At 36.4% G+C, this 12,621-nt stretch overlaps 1 protein-coding gene across 2 annotated transcripts; it reads left to right on the forward strand.

Moving 5' to 3' along the window:
- The first annotated feature begins 77 nt into the window (after positions 1 to 77).
- On the forward strand, positions 78 to 11,266 carry LOC128548349 (uncharacterized). 2 transcript variants are annotated; one of them, XR_008366963.1, is made up of 4 exons: positions 78 to 234; positions 448 to 646; positions 6,936 to 7,127; positions 9,720 to 11,266. XR_008366963.1 is itself a non-coding variant. In XM_053522904.1 (3 exons), the coding sequence occupies exon 3, from the start codon at positions 10,628 to 10,630 to the stop codon at positions 11,087 to 11,089; it is 462 nt and encodes a 153-aa protein (XP_053378879.1). In that variant the 5' UTR covers positions 3,875 to 3,969; positions 6,936 to 7,127; positions 9,720 to 10,627; the 3' UTR covers positions 11,090 to 11,266. The 2 variants fall into 2 exon arrangements, 1 of the variants encoding a protein (XP_053378879.1); XM_053522904.1 differs by lacking the exons at positions 78 to 234; positions 448 to 646 and adding an exon at positions 3,875 to 3,969.
- The last annotated feature ends 1,355 nt before the right edge of the window (positions 11,267 to 12,621 follow it).

Below are 12,621 nucleotides of genomic sequence, written 5' to 3' on the forward strand. Positions count from 1 at the left end.
GTAGTAAGTACCAAGCCTAGTTGTGCATATCGTCTGACGTTGACATTTCTACAAAAAATTGCCATCAGAGCTGAAAATAGAAAAATCTTGTCCGTCTTTCACAGGTCAAAATGCTGGACAGATTTGGATGAAACTTCATAGGAGTGATCAGTACCAAGCCTAGGTTTGCATATCGCAGACACGTTCTGTTTTGCTGTAGAAAATGGCTGCCAGAGGTATACATAGGGTGGAGAGGTATGTTTTTGTGACAAAAACACCTTCTGGTCTAGTTAATATTTTACAGAACATAGTCCCAGAATAGAGTGATTCAGTTTTTGAGATCAGCAATAAGTATACTTCTACTGGTAGTTCCTTTCTGCAATTTAAAATCATTTGATAACAATAATAATACTGATGATAAAAAATTATGATGCAATAATGACAGTGAAAATCTGTTGATATTTTCAGATTCAGGTTTACCACCTGAGTACAATACATTATTACAGCAGTCACAACATGAGAGCAGTGTTAACCAGTCTGACACCATGTATAATATGGCTTACTACCCGGAAATGAAGACCTTCTACCAACAATCAGGTCCTGTACCCCTTATGCCACTGCAGCCCTGCTACAGGTCCAGGCTTAAGGACAGAATGCAAGAAAACAGGTATCATTTGTTTACATGGAGTATTTCCTTGTATTATTGTTGAGAAACCAAGTTGTGTATTCATGAGAACATGGTTCAGTAGAGTCTGCCTGGTTAGTTGAGTAGGTAGATCACAAGACTGATACTGTATTAGGGATGGAGAGAAGGTGCTGGTGACCCTGTGGTTAAGCTTGCAGACATTGAATCCTGAATGTGCAGTGATTTCATTGTTTTAATGTTTCATCCTTTATACAGAAAAAGAAATGGAAGAAAACATCCCTTGTAGTAATTTGCAAAATGTTTGGTTTTAGTGCACAGTATACAATAGGTTTTTAACAGAATTTTTATATGCCCGAAGGGACGTATTATGTTATACCCTCGGTGTCCGTCCGTTAGCAATTTTGTGTCAGCTCAGTAACTCTTGAACCCCTTGAAGGATTTCAAAGAAACTTGACACAAATATTCACCACACTGAGACGACATGCAGAGCGCATGTTTTGGATGTCTTGCTTCAAGATCAAGGTCACACTTAGGGGTCAAAGGTCATATGAGTGTGTTGCGTGTCCGCTCTGTAACTCTTGAACTGCTTGAAGGATTTCAAAGAAACTTGGCACAAATGTTCACCACACTGAGACGACATGCAGAGAGCTTGTTTCAGATGACTAGCTTCAAGGTCAAGGTCACACTTAGGAGTGAAAGGTCTTATATGACTTTGCTGTGTCCGCTCTGTAACTCTTGAAAGTGCTTGAAGGATTTCAAAGAGACTTGGCACAAATGTTCACCACACTGAGGCGATGTGCAGAGTGCATGTTTTGGATGACTCGCTTCAAGGTCAAGGTAACACTTAGGGGTCAAAGGTCATATATGACTTTCCTTCGTGTATATTACTCTGCATTGCAGTGCTGTTGTTTTTATATGGCAGATTCTTTTTTGTTCTCTTACAATAATTTTTTTTAATTACTTCCCTTTTTTGTTACTATAAACAGCTTATTTTGAAACTTTTTTATTATTGGCCGTAGGGAAAAACCCGAGACCACTTTTCTGTGGTACAACATTGATGGTACATCCAATTTTTAGATGTATTTTGACATAACTTTACCTGGTAAGAATTTTTTTGTGGACTTAGAATTTTTTTTTTGAATTTCTTCTTTTTGTTGTTTCTGTCCTTTGGGCTTCAATAGTCAAGTTCTTTAAATTTTGCTCCCATCCTGTGATGTAACCCTTCGGGCATATATTGCCCCTCTTGGCGGTGCTCTTGTTAACCTTTATGATAGACTTGTCCACAGAATCTCGAGAACCTAACAGAAGTTCAGCTGAGTCAACGATCATTTGTCAGGTAGCCCCCACACTTCATGCTACTGTATGTATATATATCTATATATCATCGGAAATCTACTCGTGTCACGTTGCTTATGCAGATACACTCTATTTCAAAAGCTCTTGAAATGTAACCCTCCCAATGACATGTACATGTTTATGAATCTAGCTTATGTACATTCTGCTCCTTCTGAATTTGTAATGTGTGAAGCATTTGAGAGACTTGGATAACCTTTCCGCACCTGTAACATGATAAAATGTATTAGCGTTTGATGGCCCTTTCACGCTTCCGTAGAATCAACATTTATTACACAAAATTCATTTTGAAAATATTTCTGAAATGTCTAGATCTGCAGCTTTCAAATACGGAAATATCTTACACCCGAGGCATATATTGACACTTTCAGACAACATCAAAAAGGACCTTTTGAGTGATTTGACAAAGTTCCAGAAATCTCTATGTACCCTTGCTCCGTTACGGACCCCTTTGGGATTTGTGCTTATTTCGAGTTCAAATATTTTTTGGTAGATGAAAAGCTGACATGTCGGGCTAAAGCCCAGGTATTTTCATATCATTAGAAAATGCTGAAAATTGACTCCCCATTAGCAACAAAATAAAATAATAAAAAAAGAAGTCCATTCGCATACATATTTAGATGGGGTGACCCCTGACTATCGACCAATCCAAAGGCGACTTTCGTTTTCAAGTTTTGCATGTTTACTTCCATTTTCTTTACTTTCGGAAATAGCTGAAGGTTGGGTGATGTCATTTTCTGTGTTGTCAAAAACATACATATGCGTGGGGAGACTACATAAAAATGTGCCCAGTGTCCTAAGGATATAGAGTATTGATATGGGGGAAAAACTTCCTTCAGTAATTAGCTAAAAATATGACACTTCAATCAGTAGATACAGCTTCAGATTTATGTCAAAATTTTTGTAGAGAAAACTTCTTACATTGTTTGTAATTATAAACAAAAAGTAAGAACAATGGGATCTATGGATTTTTTCAATGTTCATACTTCAATTATACAGTACATACATGCTTGTAAGTTGTATTAAAACTATTTTTCCAGTAGTTACAGAGTAAAATTGTAACAAAAATAGGGTTAAACTGTATTTAATAGCTTATAAGAAATATTCAAACTTGTAAAATTGTGGCAAAAATAGGGTTTTTATCTGAATTTTAAAGCTTACAACAAAAATACAAGCTCGTACAATATTCTTTTATAATACAACACTACAGAGATATCAGTCTGTTTGGAAAATATTTGATTTCAGCGTCAATATGTGAAGTCGAGTCCTTTCTTGATAACATGTGTATAATTAGTTTCTAAAAATGTTACACAAATTTTAACATCAAAGTGAGTTTTCCGGTTTTGATGATAAAAATCTTTCTATTTATGTAAACAAGAATAGCAGAAGTAGCAAGAAATTAAATAAGTCCTAGTCACAAGAAGTGTAAAAGTGAAAAAGATAAACCTATTGTCAGGCAAACAGTAGAACAAGATGCCCACAGCCCGCCAGCTGTCATAAGGACTATGAGTTGCACACAACACTCTAAGTCCACATAAAAATGCTTACCAGTAGAGATAGGTCATAATACACCTTAAAATTGGAGGTAACATGCATGTTGTACTACAGAAAAGTGGTCTTGATTTTTCTCTATGACCAGTAAAAGAAATTACAATATAAGCTATTTATACTAACAACAAAGGGAAGTAATTCTAGGTTCTTGCGCATGATACTCCGTCTCATGATGGTGAACAATTGTGCGAAGTTACATCAAAATCCCTCTGCATGAAAAAGAAATGTGCCAGACAAAGTCATTCTTGTATCTGATCTTTGACCTTAGACCTAGGGACCTGGTTCTTGTGCTTGACACTCTGTCTTATAATGGTGAACATTCATGCCAAGTTACATCAAAATTCTCTGATTCTCCAATATCAGAGGATCCAGACTATGCTGAAGATTCAAAAAATGGGGCAGACAGAACTAATGACGGAGGAAGGAAGCCAGTTTATTGTGTATAAATAGCTTTAGATTATGTTGTCTGAATTCAGTTTTTCCTTTGATAAACACTTTGATATTTCATTACAAAAAGACCTCTTGCTCTGTGGTTAAAAGATAAGAGTTGAATCCATTTCCTTTCCTGTAACTTTACCTGGACAATCAAGATGGTAATTTTCCAGTCACACATTCCATTTAATCTATGTTACTTTACATTGTAGATTCCATGATAGCTAACTTTGGAAAGCTTAATTACTTTTTAATGTAACTTACTTAAACATTTAGATTTTTTAGTACTCAGCTATGAAACTACATTGTAGATTCCATGATAACTAACTTTGGAAAGCTTAATTACTTTTTAGCTCACCTGTCAAAAAGTGACAAGGTGAGCTTTTGTGATCGCGCGGTGTCCATCGTCTGTCCGTCCGTGCATGTGTGCGTCCGTAAACTTTTGCTTGTGACCACTCTAGAGGTCACATTTTTCATGGGATCTTTATGAAAGTTGGTCAGAATGTTCACCTTGTTGATATCTAGGTCAAGTTTCAAACTGGGTCACGTTCCTTCAAAAACTAGGTCAGTAGGTCTAAAAGTAGAAAAACCTTGTGACCTCTCTAGAGGCCATATATTTCACAAGATCTTCATGAAAATTGGTCAGAATGTTCACCTTGATGAAATCTAGGTCAAGTTTGAAACTGTGTCACGTGCCATCAAAAACTAGGTCAATAGGTCAAATAATAGAAAAACCTTCTGACCTCTTTAAAGGCCATATTTTTCATTGAATCTGCATGAAAGTTGGTCTGAATGTTCATCTTGATGATATCTAGGTCAAGCTCGAAACTGGGTCACGTGCGGTCAAAAACTAGGTCAGTAGGTCTAAAAATAGAAAAACCTTGTGACCTCTCTAGAGGCCATATATTTCATGAGATCTTCATGAAAATTGGTCAGAATGTTCTTCTTGATGATATCTAGGTCAAGTTTGAAAAGTGGGTCACTTGCCGTCAAAAACTAGGTCAGTAGGTCAAATAATAGAAAAACCTTGTGACCTCTCTAGAGGCCATATTTTTCATGGGATCTGTATGAAAGTTGACCTGAATGTTCATCATGATGATATCTAGGTCAAGTTCGAAAGTGGGTTACGTGCCTTCAAAAACTAGGTCAGTAGGTCAAATAATAGAAAAACCTTGTGACCTCTCTAAAGGCCATATTTTTCATGGGATCTGTATGAAAATTGGTCTGAATGTTTATCTTGATGATATCTAGGCCAAGTTCGAAACAGGGTCATGTGCGGTCAAAAACTAGGTCAATTAGTCTAAAAATAGAAAAACCTTGTGACCTCTCTAGAGGCCATACTTGTGAATGGATCTCCACAAAAATTGGTCAGAATGTTCACCTTGATGATATCTTGGTCAAGTTTGAAACTGGGTCACGTGCCTTAAAAAACTAGGTCAGTAGGTCAAATAATATAAAAACCTTGTGACCTCTCTAGAGGCCATACTTTTCATGGGATCTGTATGAAAGTTGGTCTGAATGTTCATATTGATGATATCTAGGTCAAGTTTGAAACTGGGTCACATGCCTTAAAAAACTAGGTCAGTAGGTCAAATAATAGAAAACCTTGTGACCTCTCTAGAGGCCATACTTTTCATGGGATCTGTATGAAAGTTGGTCTGAATGTTCATATTGATGATATCTAGGTCAAGTTTGAAACTGGGTCAACTGCGTTCAAAAACTAGGTCAGTAGGTCTAAAATTATTAAAATCTTTTGACCTCTCTAGAGGCCATATTTTTCAATGGATCTTCATGAAAATTGATCTGAATTTTCCCCTTATGATATCTAGGTAAAGTTCAAAACAGGGTCACGTACCTTCGAAAACTAGGTCAATAAGTCAAATAATAGAAAAACCTTGTGACCTCTCTTAGAGACCATATTTTTCAATGGATCTTCATGAAAATTGGTCAGAATTTTTATCTTGATAATATCTAGGTCAAGTTCAAAACTGGGTCACATGAGCTCTAAAACTAGGTCACTATGTCAAATAATAGAAAAAACGCCGTCATACACAATGCTGGGTCATGTGGGCAGAGGTGAGCGATTCAGGACCATCATGGTCCTCTTGTTAATGTTACTTACTTAAACATTTAGATTTTTTAGTACTCAGCTACGAAACTTGACTTTTTCCAGTAACATATTTTTATGTCCCCCTTCGGAGAAGGAGGGGTATATTTTTTGCAGATGTCGGGCCAGTCTGTCGGTTGGCCGGTCTGTTGGTCGGTATGTAGACCAATCCATTCCGGATGATAAGTCAAGAACCCTTGGGCCTAGGGAGGTTGTTCATAACCAGCAGATGACCCTTATTGATTTTGAAATCAGTAGGTCAAAGGTCAATGTCACAATGACCCAAAACAGTTAAATGGTTTCCAGATGATAACTCAAGAAGACTAGGGTCTAGGATCATAAAAGTTGATAGGGAGGATGGGCATGTACTTCAGATGACCCATAATGATTTTGAGGTCAGTAGGATAAAGGTCAAGGTCACATTGACCCTGAACATTTAAACCATTTCCTGGCTGTAACTTGAGAACGCTTTGGCCTAGGATCACTGAACTTTTTAGGGAGGTTGATCATGACCAGTATATAACCCCTATTGATTTTGAGGTCAATAGGTCAAAGGTCTAGGTCACATTGACCCAGAGCAGTAGAACTGCTTTACAGTGACCAGATAATTTCTGTTCCTTGTGCAATTACTGAATGTATTAGAGGGGGCATTCTGTGTTTTATGAGCTCTTGTTTGTAACCTATGTTACAGTTGAGATTCTACTGGATAGCAGATAAATGGGAAACGCTTTACTTTAGAGATTTCATTGTAGCTCATTGCAAAATCTTACTTTCGACACTGTACTTTATACATCTTGCTTATATTCCATGGTAATTGATTATTTTAAAAGCTATTTTGTATCAAATATAACTTACATGACACTTCAGATTCCATGGTAGCTAACTGACAGAGCCAGGAGGACTGCAGTGAATTTCATTCAAGTTCAGATAATGTGTATGAGGAAGGAAACAACCAGTTTTTAAATGAGGGAGATTTTGCTAATGCTGTTATTAGGGCTGCTGAGCTGTCTGGCCTGACTGTTGTGGATACAACAGTCAGTGTTTCAAACCCTTAACAAGGTATGATATCACCATTTAATAAGTTGTGCTGAGAATTTGACAAATTTTAATGAATAGATGTGGTTTTGTTATGGGACTGTTGGTGGGGATTTGAACTTGCTATAATGGCCTGAAGCCCTGGCTTCTTTTCCTGTAGTGAATCAAATTCAAAATTTGGAAAACGGCTATTCTTGGCATAGTCTTTCTGTTTCCTGTCTGAAGTATTGTTGCATAGAACCTTTGTCCAGGCTTAAATCTAGTTTCTATGGGTATCTTCAATAAAATAGCATTTTTTTGAAAGAATTTCCATTTACTTGGAACAAAATGATAATAACAGAATGTTAAAAAATGTCATTTTAGAGCTTTGTAAATACTTGAGGTATTCTCTGTTATTTTGTGAAAAGTTGCATGTTGTTTATCCTTCTTCCATGTTTACTACTGTGATGATTTGATTCCGTGCCAGGAATCTTTTAAACAAGTAAAGAATACAGTTAAGTCCACAAATATTTTCTTTTTTGAAATAGCTTCAGGGCTCAGATTATATGCAAATAAGTGTAAATTACACTTTGAAGTAATGCATGTCTGATCATTTTTTAGCATATAAAAACGTTCATGAAATTACAGAAACGCATGCAATGACTTTATACTAGCATAAACAAAATCTGAATCGTTTGGATGCTTAACGTAACAGTGCTCCCACATTATTACCCCGTCATATTACACAGGTGCATTACATTTGGCAAAATATGTTCTATAAATTATGACCATTTATAGTTAGAAATTCTAGTTACTTTTTTAATGCTCTTTCATTCTATCTCTGTTAATGTTAAATAGATTTTACTCAAATTGAAACTGTTGTCTAACATCATATCAATGGCAATTAATCAATCCAATGATAGCTCAAGTTTTCTCAATGTACCCCTATTTCGCTATTCAACAGTCCTGACAGTCCATGAACATACTTTCCACATGACTGGACTTACTGAGGTAAAATGCATTATTTGCATGAAAATTTCAAGTAAGGCAACAAAGTCCCGTATTTACTTTGTATAAACAAGGATACAGTACACCTGAGGAGTATTTCATTAATCTGAGAGTTCTCAAATTGTAAATTTTCAATCATATCTTCTTCATTTATTTACCTCTATTAAAAATCTGCTTAGCTGTGTAGGTGAGCACTTCATGCTTGTTTTCAGCTGACATGAAAATGTAGGTCGCACTGATGTCTTAAAAGATAAGTTTTTTTCTGTAACTGCCTAATCGTACCATTATAGTTCATTTTTGGACATATGGCACATGGTAACAACTATTATTCACTTATTGATCGAATGACTTGCCAGTCCAATCAGTAGTCAAAATTATAGCCCAAGGTCCAAAGGACTGAGAGCCAATAGTTTTGAATATTGACCAGCAAGCCATTCAGTAAGTGATTAAAGATTTATAACATGACTTCAGAAATTAATTTTTATGCCCCCGAAGGGAGGCATATAGTTTTTGAACTGGCTGTCGGTCTGTCAGTCTGTCCGCAATTTTCGTGTCTGGTCCATATCTTTGTCATTGATGGATGGATTTTCAAATAACTTGGCATGAATGTGTACCACAGTAAGACGACGTGTCGCGCGCAAGACCCAGGTCCATAGCTCAAAGGTCAAGGTCACACTTAGACGTTAAAGGTCATTTTCATGATAGTGCATTCGTGTTCGGTCCATATCTTTGTCATCCATAGATGGATTTTCAAATACCTTGGCATGAATGTGTACCACAGTAAGACGACGTGTCGCGCGCAAAACCCAGGTCCATAGCTCAAAGGTCAAGGTCACACTTAGACGTTAAAGGTCATATCTCATGATAGTGCATTGATGGGCGTGTCCGGTCCATATCTTTGTCATTCATGCATGGATTTTAAAATTATTGGGTATGAATTTGTACCACAGTAAGACGATGTGTCGCGCGCAAGACCCAGGTCCGTTGGTCAAAGGTCCTAAACTCTAACATCGGCCATAACTATTCATTCAAAGTGCCATCGGGGGCATGTGTCATCCTATGGATTTGAATTTGATTCACTACAGGAAAAGAAGCCAGGGCTTATTTTAAAATTTCTGATAATACACACACAGTAAACATTTAATGAATATGGACTGGTCATGTATGTATGAACTGGTGATTTATATAAGGAGTGATGTAATAATATTTAACTCTTTCCCTGCTGAATTTTTATGATGAACTTGTCCATTGTTCAATTTGGACAGTACTATTAACTGTTAAAAGGGGTGAATACCAAAAAAATGTGTAACTGACTAAATAGTGAAGTGTGCAGATCATGATCAGACAGCATGGATGTGCAGGCTGATTATGATCTACACTGGTCGCAAAGGCAGAATCAGTTGTGTCCAGCATAGTAAAGGTTAATATTTAAAAACAACAAACATGCTGCTTGTTAATGTATATCTGAAACTGAAACTCTTTTATTTGATTGATAGCTGTTTTATTAGAAAGTAAGTAAAAGTGAGTTATTGTGACATGTCCATAAGTTATTACAAACAACTGTATTTTTGTATTTGTGACAAAATTGTTCATGTTCGAATGTATATCAGTTTTGTTGTATCATTTCAGTAGTGACCATCCGCTTGGACTTGCTTCCCAAGGAAATTTTTACGAAGTCATTGACTATCAACATGACATGGAGACAGAATGCCCTGATCAAACCAAGTTTCCGGCCACTTTCTGGCAACCAATGAAAGAGCTGAGAATACCGTCGGGAGTTGCCAGCACCTGTACCATCAGTGTTGAGTCTTCCACAAAATAACACAGACTTTGAGCATTGCTTCTCTCAGGTCAGAAAAATGCAGTGAGATAACAGAAGTAACTTATCAATAAACTATTTCCTGTCTATCAGTAATAATTGGACAGTTGCTGAATGTTACCATGGATCTACAGAAAGCTGGTGGACAGTCATGGATCTGCTGAAATCTGGAGGGCAGTTACTGAATGTTACCATGGATTTGCTGAAAGCTGGTGGACAGTTACTGAATATTACCATGGATCTGCTGAAAGCTGGTGGGCAGTTAATGAATGTTAGCATGGATCTGTTGAAAGCTGGTGGACAGTTACTAAATGTTACCAAGGATCTGCTGAAAGCTGGTGGGCAGTTAATGAATGTTACCAAGGATCTGCTGAAAGCTGGTGGACAGTAATGTTACTGAATGTTACCATGGATCTGCTGAAAGCTGGTGGACAGTCATGGATCAGCTGAAATCTGGAGGGCAGTTACTGAATGTTACCATGGATCTGCTGAAAGCTGGTGGACAGTTACTGAATATTACCATGGATCTGCTGAAAGCTGGTGGGCAGTTAATGAATGTTACCATGGATCTGTTGAAAGCTGGTGGACAGTTACTGAATATTACCAAGGATCTGCTGAAAGCTGGTGGACAGTAATGTTACTGAATATTACCAGAGATCTGCTGAAAGCTGGTGGACAGTAATGTTACTGAATGATACCAGGGATCTACAGTTACTGAATGTTACCAGGGATCTGTGGAAAGTTACTGAAGGTTACTTTGGATCTGCTGAAAGCTGGTGGACAGTTACTGAATGTTACCAAGCATCTGCTGAAAGCTGGTGGACAGTTACTGAATGTTACCAGGGAACTGCAAAAAGCTGGTGGACAGTTACTGAATGTTACCAGGGATCTGCTGAAAGCTGGTGGACAGTTACTGAATGTTACCAGGGATCTGCTGAAAGCTGGTGGACAGTTACTGAATGTTACCAGGGATCTGCTGAAAGCTGGTGGACAGTTACTGAATGTTACCAGGGATCTGCTGAAAGCTGATGGACAGTTACTGAATATTACCAAGCATCTGCTGAAAGCTGGTGGACAGTTACTGAATGTTTTCAGGGATCTGCTGAATGCTATAAAGATACATAAAGGAATATTAAAGGTAGTTAACATGACATTAAAGAATGTTCAGTTGTTACAGTGAAATAGATCTTAAAAATATTAAAATCAAGTACAAATTTGATGGTTGAATATATACATTAAAACTAATACTGAATGTGACATTTAAATTAAAGGATGTTCATATGTGCCAGAGATATAGACATACAACATATCAAATACAAAAATGATAGTTTTATAATTAAGATATTGAAAAGATAAACACCAGCATGATATTAAAAATAATTTCACAGTTTGTTTTATTTTTTTATAACAAACAAGAAAAACAGAAGTAATTACGTAACTCAGAAAGATATAATATATAAATACCATGTGGCAACCCGAGGGCAGAATTATGTCACCCAAGGCGAATGCCGAGCGGTGACATTCTGTTTCGAGGGTTGACGGTATCAATATCACATACGCTGCTATATGATATTTTATTATACCGATCAAAATTTAGTGCATAAAAATGTTTTTAATTCATTTAATTTAACGGTTTGATCTTTAGTGTGGCTATCGCCTGTGTACACATTGAAGCTTTTCTGAGGACTTAGATTTATTTTTAATTTCTGCCCTTTGTTGTTCCTGTCCTTTTGGCTTCATCAGTCAAAATTTTGCTCCTATCCTTCTCTGATGTAATCCTTCGAGCATGAAACTACTGGCCTGATTTGAAAATAGTTTTATTTGAAGTAACTTTAAGAAAATTTCAACTATATTTTCTCATAATTCTTTTGATTGATCTTGATTATGATTTTTTGACATTCTTGTCCTTAAGTGCAATGGTAACAGGTGAGCGATATAGGGCCATTTTGGCCCTCTTGTTTAAAGCTTTAGCTAAGAAATTTGTTCAAGCAAACAACTCTACTCAGGTGAGCGATATAGGGGCATCATGGCCCACTTGTTAAATTTAGAGTACAACATGTACTCAGGTTTGTCATTGTTGTTACATGACAAAAAAGTGTTTACCCCTTTTGGGGAAAAATGACCCTTTTAGAAGACTGTAATGTGTCCTCGAATATTGCTTTCTTACAAAAGTTTTGCCAAAAATTAAATTAATGCTAAATGATTAAAATGTGGCTAATAATGTACCATTTAACCTAATAGATTCTACTTTTTGTAGAAAGTTTTTTTTCACCCTTATTTTTGGCTGGCATTTGCCTATACTTGATGTAAGATTTACAATGAGGTAGGGATGGGTAATTTCAAATATCTATTAAAGTAGATCAGATTTGGTTTTGATATTTTCCTGACTGATACATATAATTATAAGCTATAATTGAAATAAAAGTTTACAAGATAACACTTGAAATTATCTAGAAAATATAAATTAAAACAAAAAGAACAAAAATATCAAAATTCACCAGTTTTAACATTTTTATGCACCTGAAGGCAGGCTGTCTAGCGTCCCTAAAATTCCTACTTTTTCCTATTTTTTTTCAATTTGGCTAAAATTCCTATTTTTTTTAAAAAATCAAAGGAAATTCCTAAAAAGGCCCTATTTTTTCACAAAGATTCCTAATTTTTTAACTTTTTTGCAATGATCAAAAAGAGAAAATGTTTTAAATGTTGTTTAAA

Source organism: Mercenaria mercenaria, chromosome 14, assembly GCF_021730395.1.
Source record: "Mercenaria mercenaria strain notata chromosome 14, MADL_Memer_1, whole genome shotgun sequence".
Classification (NCBI taxonomy): Eukaryota; Metazoa; Mollusca; class Bivalvia; order Venerida; family Veneridae; genus Mercenaria; species Mercenaria mercenaria.

What these genes read in the sequence shown, in the direction of transcription:
- LOC128548349 (XM_053522904.1), top strand. Translation starts at nt 10,628, where the DNA reads ATGTTACCAGGGATCTGTGGAAAGTTACTGAAGGTTACTTTGGATCTG.